Source organism: Trachypithecus francoisi, unplaced genomic scaffold, assembly GCF_009764315.1.
Source record: "Trachypithecus francoisi isolate TF-2019V2 unplaced genomic scaffold, Tfra_2.0 Lachesis_group3, whole genome shotgun sequence".
Lineage (NCBI taxonomy): Eukaryota > Metazoa > Chordata > Mammalia > Primates > Cercopithecidae > Trachypithecus > Trachypithecus francoisi.
This window is the reverse complement of record NW_022681468.1, coordinates 137,346,473-137,371,366: the sequence shown is the minus strand read 5'-3', so window position 1 is coordinate 137,371,366 and position 24,894 is coordinate 137,346,473. Positions and strand designations below refer to the sequence as shown.

Here is a 24,894-nt window from a genome sequence, read left to right as displayed (position 1 = left end):
TTTTTTTAAAGCTTTAGCGTGAAAGTGTTTATCTGGTTGGGGAGAGAAGAAGATACATCTCTACTCCTGATATAGCTAGGAAAGCTTATCAGTATCATGGGGACTTCCTTCATTCTCAGACCTTACATGAAGCTGAAGGGTATGAAAGCCTCTAATAGAATTCAAACTTCTGCCAGCAATTATCTGGAATGAGAAATGGAATCTCCAGTTTTACTCTGTATTTTTCTTCCATTTGTTATAACACACAGCTATTTTAAAATAAATAGTGCAGCTTACTACTCTGACAAAGAGTATTATAAAACAATAGACATAGTATTGTTAGTATTGCGTACCATGTTAACATTCCCAAGAATTTCTGTAAAATAAAACACAAATCCTTCATATATTATAAACAAAGAATGGTGGCAAAGGGAAAAATAAATGGAGAAGAAAAAGATTTAGCTAACAGTAGATGAGTGTTAGGTATTTTTTATAACAGCAGGCCATAATGTAATTTTGAGAGCTAAAAACTGATTTTAAGACTGTCTGATACTAGCAAATGAATGAGGCTCAAACGCCTTATAGCTTACTATTCAAAACTCTAATCTCTCCCTATTCCAAAGCAACCCTTCCCATTCACATTAGTCTATCTGTCGTCCGTTAAACATCGGAATTCTATCTTCACACCTTAACCCATTCCCTCTGATCAGAATGTCCTTCCTTCCACTCCCTTCCCTGCCCCAATCTCTAAATTTTTATCTATCCAAATCATACCAGTTTTTTAAGGATCAACTCAGCTGCTGTCTCTGCTAAGACAATCCCAGCCCTAAATTAACTTCTCCAACTGGAATTAATCATTCCCTATGACCTTTGATAAACATTACTCTTATCATTCATTCAGTTCTCAAATGTCCTGCATTATACTTATCTTCTTTCTTGGATTTACATTTGCTATAGGGCAGAGAATATAATACATATCTCAGAGGTCATACCACAGAATGGTTCATCGATAAATACTACTGAATGAAAAGAAAACATTTAGCCCAATGATCATGTGCACAAAACCATCACTTTTTTCAGATTACCTAATTGTTGCAAGATAAACTAAAAATAAGAGTTGTACATATTGTTAAGACGACACATATTACATTAATTTAACTATTTAATCAAAACTTTTTTTTTTGAGACTAGGTTTCACTCTGTCGCCCAGGCTAGAGTGCAATGGCTTTATCATAGCTCACTACAGCCTCAAATCCTCAGCTCAAGTGATCCTCCCATCTCAGCATCCCAAGAGCTGGGACTATAGGCGTGCACTAACAAGCTCAGCTAATTTTTATTTTTAAGTTTTTTTTGTAGAGATGGGGTCTCCCTATGTCATACAGGTTTGTCTTGAGCTCTTAGGCTCAAGCAATCCTCCCACCTCGGTAACCAAAACTTTCCTTAGTGAGATATCAAAGAAGTTGAGAAATATTAGAGCTGAAATAGACACACGTATCTACATAAAATGAATGCCACAAAAATTCAAATTCATTGCACAGCAAATTTGAATTCTATCCATCCAGAGCAGGCATAAGTTTCTCTTTTTATCCAAAATTAGAGTAAGCTGAAACACTGTTGAATCAACAAAGGAAATCGATGCCAGAGTTTAACTTCACAGAAGGCCACTCTGCCTTGTGCTCAGTCCTTACTAAAGTAGGAAACCATGGATTGACAACATCTGCAGTTGAGCACAACTGTCATGACAGCAAATTCTCATATAATTACACAGCACTAAAGACTTTAGACATTATCCCCCACAGACTTTCTAGATGTAAGTACTACTGTTAGTAAACTTTATTATAGTTACAGTTCTAGAATCCTAGTTGGAAAAAGTAGATTTAGGGGATACTGGCCCTGTATCCTCAGCATGACAACTTGTTTTCATAGAAAGCTGGCGCCCACCTTGTGCCCAGGCACTGAGCTGGATGCTAACATGTACTATTTCTTTCAATCCTCACAGAAACTTTGAGAAAAGAATTGCTATTCCCATTTTTACAGATTTCCAGGCAATTAAGACATAGAGAGTTTAACTTTCCTAAACGCACCCAGCTAGTAAGTAATGATGCTGATGTTTGAACAATGAGTTGTCCAGCTCCAAACCCATGTTCTTTCCACTGCCCTAACTGCCAACAACAATTCCTGAAAGTCAAATCAAGAATACCATCTAGAGTGTGGGCATGGTGGCTCACGCCTGCAATCTCAGCACTTGGGGAAGCTGAGGCAGGAGGACTGCTCAAGGACAGGAGTTCCAGACCTCGGCAACATAACAAGACCTGTCTCTACAAAAAATTTAAAAGTTACCTGGGCAGGGTGGTGTGCGCCTGTAGTTTTAGTTGCCTGGGAGGCTGAGGTGGAAGGATTACTTGAGCCCAGGAGTTCAAGGATGTGGTGACCTATGATCATGCCACTGCACTGCAGCTCGGGCAACAGAGTGAAACCCTATCTCTGGGTGGAGGAGCGGGGTGCAGGGGAAGGAATACTAGCCAGAAATTGACCAAAAGAAAAATCTATTACATGTTCTCACTTGTAAGCGGGAGTAAACACTGAGTATACATGGACATAAAAGTGGGAACAATAGACACTGGGGACTACAAGGGGAATGGAGGGAGGCAGGTGCAGACTGAAAAACTACCTGTGGGTACTATGCTCACCATCTGGGTGATGGGATCATCTGTATCCCAAAACCCAAGCATCCCAAAATACACTCATGTAATGAATCTGCACGTGTACCCCCTGAATCTAAAATAAAAGTTGAAATTATGGGGGTGAGGGGAGGCTGAAGATTTCAGTTAGAATTTAGGTTGGGCATATAATGTTGGAGAATGAAAAGATGTCTACTATTTGTACGTGAAGGAAAACAAGATACAAATCAGATAGTAATTAGCCATTTTCTTTCAAGAATATCTATAAGAATGTGAAATCAAATTTAGAATCGTTTGTGTGAGTTTTGCTCATACATTAAAGCTAACAAGAGCGTCAGGTAGGGGAAAAACTATTTTTATTCTCATATACTGTTGGTGACCAAAAATTGGCACTTTTTTACCATAATCAAAAAGTGTGATTTTATAATAATCAAAAAATGTTTGTATATACTTTGATCAAGTAATTCTACTTTTAGAACTTTATCTGGAAAAAATAAGGAAATACACCAGGATTTAAATTACAGGAATGTTCGTTACAGTGCTGTTTGTATTTGCCAAAACTTGGAGCTTAAGTATCCAACAAAAAGATTGTACACATGAAATGGTTAGGATGATAAATTTTACATTATCTACATTTTACCACAGTTAAAAATTAAAACATTAAGAAGTATAAATCGGCCAAATAACACAGGCATGCAAAAGTTAGCTATACAACCATTAAAGATACCATAATGGAAGAATAATGACATGAAAATACACAAATTATATTAGGTAAAAAATAGTTTGCTAAATGTTATATATGGTTTAATTTAAAAATATATTATTAATATGTACATACATTTATAGACTAGAAGGATACACACACTCACACCCCCAAAATGTGAACTGTCTAATCACAGAATAGGAGCATTACTATTATTTTCTCCCTTTCTTTTAGCTTATCTTTATTTTGTACTTCTTTGACAGACTCATATTACTAGTGTAATTTTTAAGAGGATAGAAGATTGAAGGATGTTAATCAATGTCTTAGTTTAGGGAACCAATATATCTGAGGCCATGATTCCTCAAACCACAAACACTACATTAGCAAGAGACATTGCCAAAGGAGTCAAGAATTTTTCTAGTTGCCACCCAGACTCACACACAGTACCCTGATGACTTATTCATCTGTATGTTTCCAGAACCTCGCACAATAGCTGATATGTAAACATAAATGCTTAGAGAATGAACAGCTGCTTATATTTACATAGCACTCTATCTTGTATACAGGGAGTTCATGTATATCATCTCATCTGATCCCCCAACAACCTTGTGAAGTGGGCATAAACATTCCCATTTAGAAGCAAAAAACTGACAGTGGAGAATTACATCTTAGGGTTACTAAACTAACACATCTCAGAAAAGAGAATGCATAAAGTTGTCAAGTAATAAGTTTTATGCTATACCACAAAGATATTAAAATGCATGCAAGTGTTCATTCAACAGTCAACATTTATTGAAGAGCCTCTAAATGCCAGGTACCTGTCTGTGTATAGGGAAATGCAGCAGTGAACAAATGCCACTAAATCCCTTCCCTGCCCTCATGAAGCTTATATTCCTGTTGGGGAGAGGGGAAAAGAAACACAGAACATCAGGTTAAACAATGTTAAGGACTATGAGGAAGAGTAATGAAGAGTAAAGGGAGAATAAATTAGCTGTACTCTTCGAAGGATGGTCTGAGAAGGCTTCCTTGATGGCAGAAAGTCAAGTTAAAAAAAAAAAAAAGGAGCCATGAGACTTATATTCTGAGAGAAGACATCAAATATAAAGGCCCCAAGGTGTCAAATGTGCTTGTAGTGACTAAAGAATAACAAGACCAATATGGCTAGACTGCAGGGAACCTTGGAAATCACTAGGAAATGAAGTCAGTCAGCCTGAGACTTTAGGTTTAAAAATATAATTCTTTAATGTGTTATCGATGAATAAAATCTGGAATTTCAACAACATTCACTTTTCTCTTTAATCCATTTTGTACAAATAATATTTAAAAGCTAGAGAAAAAATCTACTAAAATATTACTTAGCTGTTCTATTTACATGATCTAATTTTTTATCATATTCTTATGGTGTACTCCAAAACTTTTGTAAATGTTGTCTAACATCAGGGTCTAACTCAATTTCTGTAAAAGGAAGCAATGCACAACTTTAAAAGGCAGTATGACTAAAGATATTATTGGAACAAGGTAAACATGAGTATAAACTATACATTAGATATCAATATTATGTAAGTATTAGATTTCTTGAATGTAGTAAGTGTATTGCAGGTATACAGAAGAATATTTTTATTTTTAGAAGACATGCAGTGGTGTGGTGGTAAATGTTTAACAACTGGCTCAGAAAGGAAAAAAGGCCTTGGTTTGTAGCACTGCCAATTTCCATGGTATAAATACCGTTACCATGGCTGATTTCAAGTAACCAACTAGGTGTAGAGTTGAAATGAAATGTACACAATCAGCTTTTGCAAGTCAGTACCTGCCAGCTCTAGCATACTGCTGGATACATGTAGTATGTGGGGCTGAAGTGTCAAGATGTCTGCAACTTATACGAGTGGCCAACAGGTATATGAAGATATGTTCAACATTACTAATAATCAGAGAAATGCAAATCAAAACCACAACGAGATACAACCTTACTCAGGTTAGAACGGCTGGAGACAAAAGAAAACAAATGTTGGCAAGGATGTGGAGAAAAGGGGAACAGTTACACATGGTTGAGACTGTAAGTTATTACAGCCATTACGGAAAACAGTACAGAGGTTCCTCAACATATCAGAGATAGAACTACCATATCATCCAGCAATTCCACTACTGGGCATATATATCCAAAGGAAATGAAATCAGCATGTTGAAGAGTTATCTGTACTCCCATGTTTATTGCAGTACTACTCACAATAGCCAACATATGGAATCAATCTCTGTCCATAAAGAAAATGTGGTACACACACACGTGCATACACATAATGGAATACTATAGAGCCACAAAAGGAATAAAATACTGTCATTTGCAACAACATAAATGAACCTGGAGGACATCGTGCTCAGTGAAATCAGCCAGACACAGAAAGACAAATACTGCATGATCTCACTTATGTGGAATCTTAAAAAAAGCTGTTATCATAGAAGCAGCGAGTAGAACAGTGGTTTCCAGAAACCGGGGAAGGCGAAGGAGAGAATAGAGAGAGGATGATCAACAGATACAAAGTTACAATTAGATAGGAGGAATAAATTCTGGTGTTCTACTGCATAGTAGGATGATTAAGGATAACCCTAAATTATTGTATATTACAAAATAGCTAGAAGAGGCTTTTGAATATTCCCACCACAAGGAAATGATAAATGCATGAGGTGAGAGATATGCTGAATACCCTGATTTAATTATTACACAACACATATATGTACTGGAACATCATATTGGACCTCATAAATATATACAATTGCAATGTGTCAACTGAAAAAAGTAGCAGTTTGAAATAATAAAAAGGCTTTGCATTAAAAATAGAAAAAATAGACAACAAAACTCCATGTCTATCCATCCCACCCACCTATCTCACCTACTTATATGGAGATACAACAAAAGTTGTAAAAGGTTAACAATTAATCTATGAAAAGCTAAATGGATGTTAATCGTAGTATTTCAACTCCTCAGTGGGTTTGAAAATTTTAATTATAATAATGGTACAGCAAGCAAAGTATGGTAACTTAGAGAAATCCTATGGTCAGTTCTTTTATAAAATGAATAATAATTTTTTGTATATCAGCATCCTTCTGTCAAACAGACCAAATATGATATAGACCTTTAAAGTTATTTTAAGACCAAAACAAACAAAAAGAAGTTTGTCAATATCAAGGGCTAAAATTGTACATTCTCTTACTGTTAAAAATTTAAGTAGAAATGGCCAACTAGATAATGATCTCTCTCACAAACCATGATCTCTCTTCACAAAAGAAAATTGCTAATGTGATGGAAAATGTAAATGCATTTTCTAGATGTTAGGATAAAGTTTTATAAATAGCCTAATTTCAGATACTGATGCTAAATTAATTCCATTCAGGAATATACATTTGGTTGAGTGGGAAACCAAAATATGAAAACTTTAAATATTAATTTGTTTATTCCCAAATACAGATTGGTCATGTTCCCAAAAGGGATATGTTTAAGTTTGACCATTATTTAGGCTTAAATATTACTGACACGCAACATAAGTTATGATTAGATTCCCAGAAGAGTCTACCAAAGTTTTCTTAACCTATAATGGCCATCTTGCAGCATCATGGAACAAATCTAAATTCTGGGTCACAGAAGCAGAAGGGCCATGCTCCAAGCACTGTATTGATCCTAGGTAATACTCTGAAATAAAGAAAAAAGCAATTTTGGGCAGCATCTCACCACTCTGTATTTTCCATCAGTCTCTTTCTAGTTCCCACCTCTGCCTCACTCTCTGCCCTGATGCTGCTCTAAACTGTTCATTATGGTCTACTATCACCCAGAAACAGTGGGTTGTGTTCCAAATTACCTACTTTCCCTCTCCCATTGCATTTGCATTAAAGATTGGGTAGTTCAATGCTGGTTTTGATTTTTTTCTATGTGGTTGTATATTTCAGAAGACAAAGTTGACAATGACATAATAAGTGTCCATTGATCTTTTATGCTTGTTACAACTAGTTTTCAAAACGGAGTTCTGAAACACTCATTTCCTCAGTGCAGCTGTTCCAAGTTGTGTATTCTTGTTAGCAGAGGAAACCACTTAGCAATCCCTACCCAGTGCTAGGCATATGTTAAGTGCCAAACCATATGTTCTCAGTTTACCTTTCCCACAAGGCTTAAGGTTGATGATATTAGAGCAAAAACACAAAACCGTTGTTCAGAAAGGCTGTGTAATTTTTTCAAGGTCATTTGGCTAGTAAGTGCCGAAGTTAGAATTTCAATCTAAATTCGATCCTAAAAGCTTAGTGTCTTAACTTTTCTTGCATTATAGTACATTGCTAAAAGGAAACCATTTAAACTAAAATATGACCATCATTTCAACCATCCTTGAAAAATGTATAACTAAGTATACATTTATTAATCCAAGTGAATCTCTAGTTTGGTATAATTTCTGTCAGGATAGCAAGAGGAAACTAAAAGTTATAAAATCCTCATACTGTGTGAATAGCACCAACTAAGATGCAGCTGGCTGTGTTTGGGAAGACCTGGCCCTTTGCTCATCTATACAAATAATCCTGCCCACAGAGTAAATTAGTCCACATTTATATAGCATTTCACGGCTTACTATGTTCTCTGACACATTATCTTAGTTGAAGCTCTGAAGCAACACCCTTGGCCAGCTACATCTTCCAGATAAGAAAACAGGTTTGGGACTTAGTCCAAGAATGGGTCCCAAATCTAAACCATAAATCCTTCGAGTTTTTTTTCCTATTATTCTATCCGACTTGTACTTTCTTATACTCATAAACCTGAGGTTTACTAATTTGAACATACAGACATTCTCCCTCTCTCTCAGAAACAGCAACAGGAGCAAATTCAGCACAGGGGGTGGACGTCAGAGAGCTTCTAGCAAATGTTTGTGCATGAATCATCCGTTAGTCAGATGTATATAAACTGGAAACCATTGTCACCAAACGGCTTTTGCCTACTTTGAAGATATTTTATAGTGTTTTAATTCCATAAGATATGATTAATTAAGAAATATAATCTTTATCTTATTATTTTTTTTGAGACTGTCTTGCTGTCGCCCAGGCTGGAGTGCAGGGGCGCGATCTCGGCTCACAGCAAGCTCCGCCTCCCAAGTTCACTCCATTCTCCTGCCTCAGCCTCCTGAGTAGCTGAGACTACAGGTGCCCGCCACCACACCTGGCTAATTTGTATTTTTATTTTTAGTAGAGATGGGGTTTCACCGTGTTAGCCAGGATAATCTCGATCTCCTGACCTCATGATCCACCCGCCTTGGCTTCCCAAAGTGCTAGGATTACAGGCATGAGCCACCGCACCTGGCGAAATATAACCTTTATTTAAGTAAGTTATGGACAGTATCCTTCAATGTATTTCCAAAAAATTGTATATAAAATTGTGATAAGAACCTAACAGTCATTAATTCAAACCAATCCCTAAATTGGTAGAATTTCAGCTGGTATCAGTAAAACAATCAAAGATTGCTACCCAGCTGCTCCTATTCCTATCTGGTCCACAAACACTGAGACATACAAGTCTTCTTTCATTTAACAAATATGTATTAAACACCTATGCACCTACCATGTACAAGACTGCTTACTAAAGGATGGGAATACAAGTGTGAATAAGAGACAAGGTTTCTGGACTCACAAAACTTAAAATCTAGCTGTAGAGACAGACAATAAACAAAAGAAATTACAAAATGTTGTCAATGCTATGAAGGAAATACAGGCTGCTCAGACACAGAATAACAAGGGATATCTCATTTAATAAATGACAGCAATTAACATTCACTGAGCACTTTAGATAGGGTAGTGACAGAAAACCTCTGAAAAAATGACAGTTAAGTTCTATAACAAAAGAATGACATGGAGCCGCCAATGTGATGACTGGGGAGAAAGGCTTTTTAGGCAGCAGGAATTGCACATACAAGATCCTGAGTGGTAATTAAAAACCTAAAAGGCAGTTAGTGGGGCTGGATATGGTAAACAAGGGGAAGAGACGAGTATCTTTTACATGGAAAGGGAAATACGAGAAAGCTCAACTCAAATTATTACCAGGAATTGTGGTATTACACATGGGCTCTTAGTCTATTATTTTTTATTATCTACTGGCATTTTTTACCTATTCCATCCTGTTTTACATAAGCAAGAGTCTGGGCCAGGTGCAATGCCTCACACCTGTAATCCCAGCACTTTGAGAGGCCGAGGCAGGAGGATTGCTTGAGCCCATGAGAGTGAGAACAGCCTGGGCAACATAGTGAGACCCCATCTCTCAAAATAAATAAATAAATAATAAGACAATTAGCCAGGCATAGTGGCGTGCACCTGTAGTCCCAGCTACTCTGGAGGTTTAAGCAGGATGATCTCTTGATCTTAGGAGTTGGAGGCTACAGTGAATTATGATTGCACCACTGTACTCCAGTCTGAGTGAGAGAGTAAGACCCTGCCTCATGAAAAAGAAAAAGTCTTACGTGAAGAGCTATTCTGATTTTTCACCTATTTGAGCAAAGACTATTAACAAATTGACTTTGGTTCACCTACTAAGAAGTACTGTTTCCAAGTACTACAATTTTGCCTTTTCATTATCAAAAAAAAAAAAATCAGTATTATTAGTCTGAGTTTAATATTTCCAGTTTTTAAAATCCCCAGCCTCAAAAAGGGGAAAAACATTTTCATAATTAGATCCAAAGGTGAGAAAGGCAAAAGAATAAATATAAATATTCTTTAAGAACTAATTTTTTTCCTACATTTGTTCACAATGCAGAATGCTCAGACCCCATGGGTTTCTTCAGTTCTTGAAGAGAAAATCAATTTTTAAGTCATTCTCCTTATATACACATTTGCCTCTCAGTTCTGCCTTCCAATTATTTTTTTTTCTCATTCTTCAAAGAAATGACAGAGTTTAGTCCACTGAATCATCTCCTTCTTACTGGATGACAGGCAAAAACATAGACGGGGTATTTCTATGTCAACCCCTTTAGTATCTGAATCTCAGAAGTTGTATCAAGCCAGTGATTATTTGACAGCTACTAATGTCAAGACTCATCAGCATAAATGGATGAAAGACCAACAGTAGCCAGCTTTTAACTTGAGATCACAGTGAATATACAAAACATGCAGCTGAATTAGCCCCCTTCTTTTGTCTTCCTCAGCTTTCACTAACTGACTGGCTTCTTCTTTAGAAAATGTCCAAAAATAATAGTTTATATTTGAATGCTAAGTGTCAGCCACTGTCTTAAGCACATTACACACATTAATTTAATCCTCAAAATAACCATGAGCTGAGGTACTATTATTTTCCCTATTGTAAAGATAAAAACTGAGGCAGAGAGGATACGCAGCTTTCCAAGATCACAATACTTACCAAATACCTGTTTTGAGTTTTCCTCAAGTATTTTTAAACCACTTTGGTCCCAAAATCTTATGGTATTTTAACATTAGTTACTGCTACCAGTCAGGGAGCTTAAGAGCATATACTCAAGTTCACTTCACATTTGAGCATGGCCTTTTATTAGCTGTGTAACCTTGGGTAAGTTACCAGACTTCTCTCTGTGACTCAGTTTCATTTATCCATAAAACAGAGATGACAACAGCATCTATTTCCTTGAGTATCTGTGAGGATTAAATGAGTTATATATGTGAAGTACTTAAGACAGTGCCTGGCACATAGTATGAACAAGTATTAGCTATTGTTATTCATACTATCACCACCACCTCTACCTGGGAATTTAGCAAAAGGCTGCTTTATTTAATCTAGTCAATATTTCTTCTCCAACATCTGCCATTTCTTTTGTTTGACTTACATCAATTAACAATGAACTATTCTTAGCAAGCAATGCACCTAATTGCTTTGCTACATTTTTCTAGTCCTTAACACTTCTTTCCTCCTATTTCACCTGCCTAGGAGTGAATTGTTTGAGGTTAACAGGGTTGCATTATGGTACAGTTAAGTTCATAAACCACTGGAATTCTAAGGCTAACGTCTAAATTTGTAATATAGCCAAGATGGAGGAAAAAACTAAGCACTTCTCTGTTTTAACCTCAAAAACAAAAACCCCAAAATTAGTCTGGTGTTTTGTTTGTGCAACCCATTTTGTACTAATAGTTTTAACTTAAAGATCAATAGCCTACAATGTTTTTGAATATGAATTTTAACAGTAGATTTAAATTACTAATTTATTGATGATTTATTTTATAGGTCTTAATCTTTCATAGTGGTTTTGATAAGCTCAGATATCAAAAATACAAAATTAGAAATACATTTACAACATAACCTAATATGTTTTTAATTACTTCTACACTAAGACCACATTTATTTTTAAACAGAGATAGGGTCTTGTTATGTTGCTCAGGTTGGTCTCGAACTCAAAGTGGTCTCAGTCTCAAGCTCAAGCCATCAACCTGCCTCAGCCTCCCAAAGTGCTGGGATTACAGGCATGAGTCACCGCAACAGGCCACGGACCACACTTTAGACTTCTCTTGAAACACCAGGTATTCAATATACACACAGATCTAGAACCAGGTCCAAACTTGTACATCCTTGAGTCAAAGATGGAATAACATTAAATTTTCCAGCTGCCCAGCTCTAGTCAGCTGTTAACATCACTTAAAAATCTAATTATTCCAGAAAGCTTAGTCCACCCATGTCATCCTCGACATATAGAAGTCATAATTGTAATAGCAAATGACAATATAAAGAAACACATTATACATATACTGCAAGTATCCTTCTGTAGCTTTTATATTTTCTTAGATAACTATATATTAAAAATTATTAATCTGCTCAAGTCTTAGCAGGTTGAACACTATGAATGCAAAACAAAACAAAATAGCATTAGGTTATTAAACATTTCATTATTTCTTCTGTTGAGTGTATCTTGTAACTGACCAATATATAAGCATCTGTAGTGCTTATTTAACATAATAAATGCTATTATCTATTTAATATCTGCTATGTGCCAAGCACTGTCATATTTCATTCTAACTGTGAGAAGCTGGAATTATTCCCATTTTACAGATAAGGAAACTGAGACTCTTAGAGATTATGTGATGAAGATTAGAGAGCAAGCAAATAATGGAACAAGTATAAAAACACAGGTCTGTTTCTAAAGCTTGTTAATGACAACATCTAAGACTCATCTTTGGCAGTGTTACCCAAGTAATGTTATATTATTGCTTAAAATTAAATTTTTTACCTTTACAGTAAAATACTATTGACTATTGTGAAATGTAGCTATCATGCTATACCATAACATCTTATTTGAAAATATAGTAGAAACTCCTGATCTTCAGATAATTTTTTCTATTGGCTATCAGTTTGTTTTTATGGAGGGTATAGAGAGCAGAAGTGACCAATGCTCTCCATACCTTCCATAAAAACAGACAGTCAATAGAAAAAGAATTAAGCTTTTTTTCCTGACCCCCACCTTAGACTTTTACTGTTAGCCAACCATCACACCCAATCATGTAGGATAAGAGGCTATTGTATTTATTTAGAAACTTTAACTCTTTGACGTACAGCTGTCTCCCACAAAACTAGTATCTGAGTCTCTACATTAAAATTCACACTTTACTCACATTCTGAATGAGTAGCTGAGCAGTTCTCCTATTTATGTTCATCTTATAGAAAACTTAGTGTTAAGTACGGTTATCTCATTCTCTAGCAGGAAAATTAAAAGGTGGCAAGGATAAATATATTAACAAAAACTATTGATATCCAGGGAACATAAAAATCAGAATAAAAAAGATAGGCTGAGATAGTTTAAACTAGAGACAAAAAAAAATCTCAAACCAGAAGCATGAACATTTTTAAAATGTGTCCATATATCATGATTACAACTGAAAATATTTTGACTTTTAAAAAGTTTCAATTATCCAGAAAAGTAATTTATATAGGATAGTTCTTTAGACACCAATGTAGTTAAAAAAAAAAAATGAAGTGTAATTGTTTTCTTGTTAAGAGTTGTCCATAACTGTGCCTTTCAAATTGCAGGTCATCATGACCCATTAATTGGTGAAGAAATCAATTCAATGGGTGGTGACAGCAATTTTTCAAAATGTGAAACAGAACAGAAAATATAACACTATATTGTGCACAGTAAGGGTAAGTACATTTGTGAAAAGCTTATTTCAATATTTCTTTACTAGTTTGCTAAGTAAAAGATTACTTACACTGGTCTTAGTAAAAGACAAGAAAAGCCATGGGTCTAAAGGTTTATGTTATTATTATGGAATATAATCACAATACTAAACTCACAATCCCATCATTTTTACCTGAGAACGCTAAAGAAAGCTACAATTTTTAAGGTGAAAACTTCTTTGGAAATCTTGATGAATAAATTTGTTTTCCCTAAAAATCTGTATCAGTACATAACTAAACATTTTATTGTGTTTAACACTAGTTTTGGCTGCAAATACTATTTTTAAAACTGCTTATGACTGTAAAGCAACTTTTCAAAACAATTCAAAATAAATAGTGACTTTGATTTTATTTGCTTGTTTATTCTGAGATTCAATTACTAACCTTGGTGCCATTTTTCCAAAGTCATTGATATAATCTAAAAATCTAAACTTGGTATATTCTACACAAGGAACCTGCTCAGGAGCAATACACTTACTAAACATACATAGCTGCTGCCTAATTGTATATCATAGCCAACACCTAAAACTAATTTAACTCACTAAATTAAGTACAGTTTTCTCCAATTCCGTCTGGTGCATTTCAATAGACCTATTTTACCCAGAGAATCTGTCTAATCACTTTGAAAAAATATATGGAAAAATAACCAGTTTAATATATATAAATTTTAAAATAAGCATCTAATTTCGTTGGATAAATTAATATTTGCAATCCTAAAGACTTGGATTTGGAAGGAAATCTGTCATCTAGTCCAGCCCCCTACCAAATAAAATAATCCCCACTTCACAGTGTTCTTTGGAATCAAACTCATATCTGACTGAAAAGCTCTCACTACTAACCACTATATTAACATTTTCTAAAATTGGTTCTTGCCATTAATCAGAAGACTGATTAAACAATTACCTTGAAATCCTTGAAAAACAGTGTATATAATATTCTTACAAATCCTGAAAATACAGGTTTAAAAAGGAAGTGACATTTACTTATCACTAGGGATTTCAGTGGCCCAAACTGTCCATATGCTGGTATACTGAATACTGGAGTACTCTGCAAACTTTTAGAGTTTGCTTAAAGCACAAAAATCAACTAATCAAAGTAGTAATAAAATAATACTTATCAACTCAAAATCTTAAGTTTTCTCTTCATTTTATCAAGTTCACATTCAAGTTTAAAAAGCTTATGAACTTCTTGAAAGCTGAAGTTAATTGACTGCCTAAAAACGAGCAAGTACAACTCTAAAATACCTGTATTGTGGCAACAGATACAAATACCGTTCTTTACTTTCATTTTGAGATACACTAGAATCTCTCTTGAAGCTACTGTTTCAGAAGTACTTTTGTTAAAAAAGCTTAACCTTCTCTTCCATATGCCTTTCTCTACCTCACCAGCTGGAATCTGTCACAAAAACAGATAATCACATATGATACAGAAATAGTTGATCCTACTGCAGAATTAGGTTAACACTTCTAAATTGAGGTACAGAAAAGAAGGGGGTGGGGGAACAAGCCCTACTTAAATAATTTACCTCGGTCTGGCTTCATTTTCACATCCAATTTTCACCCAGAGTGCTGTGAAATGCACGTGTGGGTTCTTTCAACAGGCTCGCCGCTGATTCTACGGCTTCTGCTTCGATTTCAAAATGCTGAAAGAGATAAAAATAAAATTAATCTGGCCCTATTCTAATACCCGGACCTTGCAAGTAAACTACTGTTAAGTTAGGCCTCTTCCTGGCACCAACTGCGGTGACAGCACCCTCGGCTGGTCTGAAAAAAGCAAAACTCTCTCTGCACCGCCTCCCCCATCTCCTCCGGATCGAGCACCCTCTTCCCTGCCTCTGTGCTCTCCAGGCCAATGTGTCCTTCTCTGACACACAGTCTCTGAACCAAAGCAGAATCTATTTATAACCTGGAGGTACAGGCAAGAAGAAGAAAAAGATTCGAGCAACACAAACTAACCCCTTCGTACAAAAACGCCTCTGGGAACAGGGGCACCTCCGCAGGGTTGGTATGGAAATTCTTCCACCTGGTGCCTGGGCGCAGCCAACTCTTCCAGTCCCCTGCGCCTCCCGAGCGCTCCGCCCGCCCCGCCGGGCCTCACCTGTGTAATTACCCTCTGGCTAGCCTTCCTGCGGCAACCGCGGCCAAGTTTACACAGAAACCCGAGTCACCTCCTCCTGCCCAGCCCCCAGCCCCAAACGAACTCTTCCGGGCTGTCCCGGGGCGACCCTACCAACTCCCAACCAGTCCTCCGCGGCCGGCTCCGGGGGAGGTGTTTACAGCCGGGGGCTTGCCCCTTCCGTCCCGCCGCGGCCCCGGATTTCCTTCAGCCCCGCCGCACCGAGCGCCGCGCCTGCCCCTCTCCCTGCCGGAGAGTTGTTTTCATGGCGCTCTCGGGCTGGCCGGCTCCTCCGCTCCCTCGGCCGACCTCTGCTGACTAACTCGCTCTCCTCTCTCGTCCCAATCCCGCCTCCTCTTGGCACTTCTCTCCACCGCTCGCCCAGCGGCTCACATCACACTCCCACCTCAGACCTCAGGCTCCGAGAGGCGCAGGGCCGGCGGGAGCGGAGTGTGGAGCACAGCGGCCCCAGGGGCTGCCTCAGGGGACCGTGGGGACCCGAGACGACCAGCCCGAAGCGGCTCCCCGGCGCCCCTGTGGCCATCCACCCGCGCCTTCAGCCACCGCCTCGCTCCGCTCCTACGCTCAGCCCCTCGCCCTGCCTGACTGGCACCGGAGCCCCGCGGCCCCCGGGCTTCCCCCGCCCGTATCTCCAGCCGGCCCTCTTGCCCTGAGCTTCTGCCAGCTCCTTGCTCGCCCGCTGTCTCTAGCTCTGGCGCCCGGGCTCCCCGTCCCCCTCGCTCGGCCAGTTCTTTCTCTGCTGTTTGCCCTGTCAAAACACTGCCTGGGTCACGTGTCCCAACAACAGCCAACCCACCCCGCTCGTCACTTCCTCCCCGGCGGCCTCCGCGGCCCTGGTGCCCGGTTGCTATGGCAATGCCGCCGCTCGCCCCGGGGCGCTAGTTTGGGACCGGGTTTTCGGTGCAGGTGCCCGGCGGGTGCGACGGCGCCGGAGATGGCGGCCGGAGGCACCGGCGGAATACGGGAAGCCTGAGAGGTCCCAGGCACTTCGGCTGCTCCCCCAGCCAGCCGAGGCGCGCCTGGATTCTGAGACTAGGAATCGGAGCTGCGCTATTAGAGCGCAGGGTAACTGGGGAGATGTCATCCAAGGGCCTGCCCCAGACGTGGAGGATAATTATAGTCTCCTCCTCCTCCTCCTCCACACGGGATGCTGGCGCAGAGTTGTGATCGAGCCCCAAGTGGATTGCAGCGCACAATGGAACCCGGGTTTAATGTGGCCGGGACAGGAGGGTGGGCAGCTATGCGGGTCAGGGAGTGGGATAATTTAAGAACAAAGCCCACCCCCACCCTAGATTTTCCCAAATCACTAAGGATTTTAGTAGGATTCAGAACCCAAGCTTCCAAGACACTGGCTGTGCTAAAAATAATCTTCATAACTTCTAAAACACTGACTCATGGGCAGGAGGACACTTTGACAGCATGTTATTGTTGGGGAGCTGTAATTTTGTTGTGCTATAGCAATGTGACATGATGACATTTCGTGTTGTGATGTTGTCATTTAAACACAAACAGATGACAAGAATCTGCTGTACTTAAAAAAACACAATCTTAACAAGCGCTGCAGCTATTAGCTACTCAGTCTGTAGACAAAGTACATCTGGGGCATGAGCCCAAATGGAGACAGGTAAAAATTTGCAAGGCTCTTTGGTTTCATTAGAAAAAGGTTTTTTTTTAGATATAATTTTGCATAAAAGGATCACAACAGGAAAGTACTAGGACAAGTCTAAGGCGATTTTATTTGTGCCTTTCTGTTTTAATTTTTTTTTTTTTACAATGAGCCTATTATTTTCACATCAGAAGAGTTTTATATAGTGTAAGATTGACAGTTCTATTTTTTGGGGGGCCTCAGATAAAGTTCTTATGAAAAAAGCATGAAATATTTAAAAAGTAACATTTTCTATTGCTTAGATATGTACAGTAAAATAGCATGTACAACTGAAATTGTTAACCTTAACTCCACGATTGTATCTAATCAGAGCAGAGAGAACATTCAGGAGGGTAACATTTCATTTTCTCTGAAATGTTCTGGCATCATGAAGATGAAACTGACAAATGGCAACAGTTCTTTAATCTATAAAATGCTACAAATATTAAATCCCAGTGGATTTGACTTTGATATTATTGAATACTGTATTATGCAGTTTTTAAAAAAATGAACTGAAGTTTTACTTGTTCTACAATCACTTTGCAATTAACCTTGGTAATGGGAGACAGAACAGTTACAGATAAGCCAAAAACCTAAATTTAGCACAACAGCTGGGACCAAATAACAGCTATTGTAAAAGGCTTACTGGGTGAACAGGCAGTAAAATCTGGTTTAGCTTCTTTCTTCCTCTATCTAATGCAAAAGAGGTAAAAAGACCAGGAAATGTTGAGAGCAGAAGCCAAGACTATTAGTCTGTAGCACAAACTATTCTCTCTTAAATAAGTTTTTAACAGCACATGGGTAAATGATGATGTCAACATTTGTTAGACTAACCTGAAGTCTTTTTCTAAATTTAGAATCTTAAACCTTTTCAAAAATCTGAAATCATTATTGCAGTAGAAAAAGTATTTAAAAGGTGTATTTCTGACACATTATTCAAATTGTTTCATTCCATAATATGCATTTACTGAATACTACCTGGTAGGCACATACAAGTCTCTGAGAATATAAACATCACCAAAACCAGATAGGGTCACTATTCTCAAGGAGCTTACAGTACTACTACAGTTACATGGCCCTAATCAAGTCATATTCTAAAATCTTTGTTCCACCTATAAAATTGAGGTGTTTAGATTCTGACAATAGTTATCGCTTTCTTTTATCCTATGATTATGTAACACATGTTCAGAGTGTTTGGAAATAATGCCTTGAAATGGCAATTCACTCTAAGGTGCTCTGTTCACACCTCAGAGCACATAAGCAGAACAAATGTTGGTGAAGGGTAAGGGTAAGCAAGGGAATCAAGATAGCTGGCAAGAACTTTACCCTCTTTTCATCTGATTTGCTTTCCGTTTTGCTTTCCCCTAGTGTTCCAAAGCCATATATGAGTAACTAACTTCAAAAAACATTAATTCATCTTCAGCAACTCATCTTCATCCCCTCAACTTTTACAGGTTTTGTTGAAATGGGTGGTGTATGATCAATCTGTAATGACTGTCTCTAAGTTCTTTTACTTATTAAGGTGATGAGGATAACTGGTTTGCTCACTTTATGAATACAAGGCTGTTACTATGACCAAAGTCATGGAACCAGTCCAGGCTACCAGGATGAGCTCCCCCAGAGCAGGGATTGGTACCTTTTTCTTTCTTGTATCCCCAGCACTTAGCAAAGAACTGGATATAAAGTAGGAGCTTGGTGTTAACCTTTGTATTCTCTAATACGCTTTTCTTGTGCATGCCTATATTCTGCACGTCTAATACTGGCTGGCATTTTCTCCCTAGTGGGATAAAGCTAGAGGTGAGAAACTGGTGGGTAGCACAAATTTCATTTGTAAATGATACATTTTCATTATACTTTTGAGGCAATGTATACATTATATGTTGTCTCATAATAGTAGCAACCCATTGTGGGTTGAAATGTGTTCTCCCCTCAAAAAAAAAAAAAAGAGATATGTTGCAGTCCTACTCCCATCCCCCATCTGTGAATGTGAACTTAGATATGTACAGTAATGAAGTTAAGATGAGGTGGATCATTAGGGTAGATTCCAAATCCGTTGACTAGTGTCCTGATAAGAAGGAGAGGTTTGAAGGCAGAAGACACACAGGGAAGATGACCATGTGACTAAGAAAGAGAATGGAGGTTCTGATTGGTTACTCAAACATGAAGAACTTTAACTCTGTAAAATTTACAGTAAATGAGTGAAAAATGTTAAGATCTCTCTAGTATCTTAAAAGAACAACTCTATGACCCACAGCTAGAGGATAATCATGAATAAGTGGTTGGGAATCAAATGAAGATACATTATTTTAAAGATGGTAATCAGTACATCTTATTCACCGTGAAATATTGTAGAAATAAAGATGAGTAGAATTAAAATGTATAAATAAATCTGTTCTTGCAAAGTTAAAAAAACAAACTGTGTACTTTTAGTACTTGTTGAAACAAGATGAAATGCAAGCTATCTTTTCCATATCTAAATTGTTTCTCATTATCCACTTAAATTCAGTACAGTTAATTTCTAAGAGAGAAAAATCATGGAGTCATTGCTAAGGCATTGGCTTCTGTAAACAACCCTCTACCTTCACATATGTTGGTTGTCTGGCTTATTCTTTTTTGAGGTTCCTGTTTGTCTACCCTGTAAAACCACAGGTATAAGGAAGTAAAAATATATTCTTTCTGGTCCCAGCCTGCATGAAGTGTCTTAGGGCTTAGAAATACAAGGGCCTCTGAACTTCAAGGTGGATAAACCTTTAATTAATTTGACCATTTTGCTGAGCTTCTGGAGGTCTCTAAGCCACCAAGACTTAATGTCTTTTTAAAGAATAATAATGGCCGTTTTTCGTGACAGTAACTGTGCTCAGCATTTTACATATATTGTGTATTTGATCCAAAGAGGGTGATAACTATTTCTCAGATTAGGAAATTGAGGCTCAGAGAAACAAGTTTCCCAAAGCTATACTTAATAAGTAGAAGGCAGCTGCTTCCTGAATACACTCATTTAATTTCTACTACAATATTCTGAAATAAGTTAAATAATTTCAAAATTCTCAAGTGGGTAAACTATGGCTCAGAAATGTTGAGAAATGGTTCTGCATTTAGAATTTAAATTGGTTGCTATACACTTAGGCTTAGTGCTTTAAGATATAAGTTCTAAATCAAATAGCCCTGGCTGGTTTGTTATGTGTATACCCCAAAGAGCAAATAGTCATCCTCAGATAATAGCTGCTGAAATTTCTTCAGTACTTAAGTCATAAGCACTATTCTGAATGATTTATATATTTATTAGTCCATTTAATACAACATCCCTATGAAATATCCCTATTTTATAACCAAATAAACAGGAAAGGGCAAGTTAAATAATTTGCCCAAGTTTAAGCAGTTAGGCAGTAGCAGAGTCAGGATTCATACCTAGTGAGCATGACTTGAGAGCATATGTTCTTACCCTCTATTTGTTACAGGTCTCTTAGTTTCATTTTCCACCCAAACCCTGCACCTTCCTGACACTGGGCTTCTGCCCTACATGAGATCCCCACCCCCAACTACTATGGAAACCCTTCTGGACTTTCAGGGCCCAAAGTCTCACCTCACAATGTCTTTTAGAACCCATACACTCACACACACCACCTGTCTTTTTTCTGAACACGTATTTATGATCTTTAAACCGCATATTCCTTTTATATTTTAAGGGCAGATGGACTGACTTCCAATTCCTTTGTCTTTCCTTGTTGAATAGCACCAGCCTAGGCACAAAGATTCAAGTGATTATTGAAGATCCAAGGCTGTCACTATTCTCTAGAACTGCCCTGGCCTATACAGTAACTACAGTCATCTGTGGTTATTGAGTGCTTGAAATGTGACTAGTGAAACTGAGAAACTGAATTGTTAATTTTAATTAATTTAAATATAACTTTTCAGCTGGGCATGGTAGCTCATGGCTGTAATTCTGGCACTTTAGGAGGCCCAGGTGGGAGGCTTGCTTGAGGTCAGGAATTTGAGACCATCCCGGGCAACATAGGGAGACCATTGTCTCTATAAAAAAGTTAGAAAGTTAGCCAGGCATGATGGCATGAGCCTGTAGTCCTAGCTACTCAGGAAGCTGAGGCAGGAGGATCACTTGAGCCCAGGAGTTCAAGACTGCAGTGAGCTATGATTGTGCCCCTGCACTCCAGCCTAGGCAACACTGCAAGATCCTGTCTCTAAAAACAAACAAACAAATTTTCAATAACTGAACTCATTTTTAAAGCTAAGTATGCTTAGAACAACTGAGTATATGCATCTAATTTTTTTTACACTTGATCTTAGCCAAAAGGCCAAGAAGTGAATCTAATTTTTTAACTGCAGATTTTAGGAAATCTAAACACAGATCAGGTTTTCTTTTTTTTTTTTCTCCAAATTTTTAAAGTTCTTCCAAGAGACAGGGTCTTGCTCTGTTACTTGGGCTAGAGTGCAGTGGTGTGATCCTAGCTCAAGCGGAGCTCCTGCCTCAGCCTCCCAAAGTGTTGTGATTGTAGGGAGGAGCCACTGTGCCTAGCTCCACATCAGGTATTTCTAATGAGAACTGAACCTACAAATTGAAATGTGCTATGAGTATAAAATATATAGCAGATTTCAAAGACAGTGTGAAAAAAATGTATAATATCCCTATTGATACTTTTAAAATATTGATCACATGTTGAAATGGTAGTACTTGAAATATGTTCAGTTTCTTTTTAATTTTTCAAAATGTGGCTAATGGAAAATTTAAAGTTACATATGTAGCTTACATAATATTTCTATTTGCTGTGGGACTCAGTGGCTTACCCAGCATCTCAGAAGTCATTTGAAAATCAGCCATGTTCCTCAACCAAGTGATGCCTTTTAGTGGTACAAATTCTGGGCTAAGGAAACTTGCTGCTTGCCCTAATCTTTTCTTTTTCTTTCTTTTTTTAATGTGTCATGTGGCATTTAATTGCCCTTATCTTATCAAGGGTTCAGTGCACCCTAATGAGACTTGAATGCATCACAAAATGGTAAGGGCACAACCTAGATATAGTAGGAACAATGGTGAACAACCCTTCTGAAAACAGGCTAGATTCAGTAGAGTTTTGTTTTGTTTGTTTTTGTTTTTGTTTTTTGTTTGTTTTTCTAAGACAGGGTCTTGTTCTGTTGCCCAGGCTGGAGTGCAGTGGTATGATCTTGGCTTGCTGCAACCTCTGCCTTCCAGGCTTAAATGATCCTCCTGCCTCGGCCTCCTGAGTAGCTGGGACTAAAGGTACATGCCACCACACCCAGCTAATTTTTATGTACTTTGTTGAAAAGGAGTTTTGCCATGTTGCCCAGGCTGGTCTTGAACTGCTGGGCTCAAGTGATCTGCCTGGCCTTGGCCTCACAAAGTGCTGGGATTACAGGTGTTTGTTTTTTAGAGACAGGGTCTCACCCTCTCACCTAGGCTGGAGTGCAGTGGAGTATCTTAGCTCATTGTAACCTTGGACTCCTGTGGGCAAATTATCCTTCTGCCTCAGCCTCTGGAGGAGGTAGGCCTATAGCCGCCCACCACTGTGCCTGCTCATTTTTTAACTTATTTGCCAGGGTAGGGCAGAGGAGTTCTCGCTATGTTGCTCAGGCTGGTCTCAAACTCCTGGACTCACTCAAGTGATCTTCCCACCTCAGCCTCCCACAGGATTACACAAATGAGCCACAGCACCCACTTTAGGTTCAGTAGAGTTTTCACAGAAATTAATTTTCTCTTCATACTTGTTAGAGGGTCACACACAGAACTACCTATCCAAACAGTGTGAGCTATTTTCAGAAGCAGTGATGGGCAGACTTCACTTTAAGCAGCTTCACTCTTCATGAGTTGGTAGAGATATTGTTTCTTATAAATGAAGTTACTGATCCTTTACATCTTGTCATCAGAATATATCAGTTCATTGCATCCTAATGAGAATTCCACAATAGTACTTTTCATGGTTAAAAAGATTTCATACATTGGACTTGAAAAGTAGATATAAACAGCAACAGTGATCTCCATTTCAAAATGTGCAATATAAACTGATCAGGTATTTCAGAAAAGCATTTTTGAATAGAGTTTTACCTTTCAAAAAGATTTGAAAGAGAAATATTTTCTACGGTTACTGTCTCAATTTAAAAAAGAAAAAGATTTGTAAGAATGCATAAAAACTACAGAAATTCCCTAACCCCTTTTCACAAATGGGAAAACTCATAATTGAGACTAAATTCTTTACATGTAGTAGATAGAGCATGATAAAACAACCTGTAGTACCTTTTTGATAAATCCAGTTTCTGCTGCTTCTATCAGAACCCCAAAGCTCAATTAGGCATAGAGAATTCTAGGAGCTATTCCTTTATTTGCTGATTGTATATATCTCAGTTTTCCTTTTGCATTTTCAGATGGGGTCTTGCAGTGTTTCCCAGACTGGTCTCTAACTCCTGGGAGCTCTATCAGTCCTCCTACCTCAGCCTCCCTAGTACCCATGGTTAAAGGCAAGCTCTGCTATGCCTGGCTCTCAATAATTTCATGCTGCCATGCTTCAGAGAAAAGAGAACATTAGCCCTCTTATTTCAAATTGCACAGGCAAATTCTTTACCTGCAATTCAAAATAATTGGTCTTTATTTCCAAAATGTCATTTCTGTATAATATAAGTTTAATTCAATTCCGTATTCATTGAACTTTGTATGCTAAATACTTTGCTGGGCCCTAGAAATACAGAGACTAGAAAAGCAAGTGTTTACCCCAAAAAGCTCTATCAATCTAGAAGGGAGACAGTCATGTTAATAAATAATTGCAATTTCGTTTGGTAACAGCAAAAATATTCGTGCATAAAGAAAACACGTGGCACAAAGAAGGAAAAGTTAATTCTCTCTAGGGGGGGGCTGCTAAGGAAAGAAAAGAACATATTAGCTATATTTTGGGGAATAAAGAGTGAGGTTGACAGGCAAAGTGGGGTAGGATGGTGGAAGCTATTCTTCACAGATGAAACAGCATGTCACTGAGGCATGTTAGAACATATCAAGATGCCATTTTGGAAGGTCAGTTTCAAAGAGGTTAAACATAAGCAATAGGTACAGCATTAGAGAGAGGTTTTGCTTGTGTGTGTGTGTGTGTGTGTGTGTGTGTGTGTGTTTGGCATTAGCCCCAGTCTTCATTCCTCCCCACATCCATGCCTTTGGCAGGTAACTGCAGTCCCTCTCACTAACAGGTCAGAGTATACGTCCCAGCTCTTGGTTCAGCCACATAAATTGCTCTAATGAAGAGAATAAGGCTGAAGGGACAGTATATTAGCTCTGAGCTAAATCTTAAGAAACCTTGCCTATTTCCTCTGTTGTTGTCTTTGCCATTACCATGAAAAGCAGATGCCTGGGCTAACCTGCTGTTCCCAGGAGAATAAGACACATGGAAGGGACTGGAGCTGACTCACACATCAACCCAACTTTGATTAGCAGAACCATCATGGCTGACCCATAGATTCATAAGAATAAGTTATTGTTTAAAGTTGCTAATTTCTGGAAGAGTTTGTTATGCATCATTGTTGCAACAGCAAACCAAAGTAACTATAGTAGCAAATTTGGAATTTCTTGTAGATGACAGAAAGCTATAAAAGGTTA

At 38.2% G+C, this 24,894-nt stretch overlaps 1 protein-coding gene across 6 annotated transcripts in view; it reads right to left on the bottom strand.

The window, feature by feature from the left end:
• Window positions 1-24,894, bottom strand: part of FAM214A (family with sequence similarity 214 member A) — a 130,859-nt gene that overhangs the window by 83,070 nt on the left and 22,895 nt on the right. For 3 of the 6 annotated variants that reach the window (XR_004431987.1, XM_033190075.1, XM_033190079.1), the window contains exons 1-2: window positions 15,463-16,404; window positions 15,033-15,149 (exon numbers count right to left, since the gene is read on the bottom strand). Coding sequence is in view for 5 of the 6 variants with exons in the window: in XM_033190075.1 (XP_033045966.1) it covers window positions 15,033-15,048 (16 nt within the window). In the remaining variant the exon portion in view is untranslated. Of the gene's footprint in view, window positions 1-15,032; window positions 15,150-15,462; window positions 16,405-24,894 lie in introns of those variants that run through there. The other 3 variants (XM_033190076.1, XM_033190077.1, XM_033190078.1) reach the window with 3 other exon arrangements.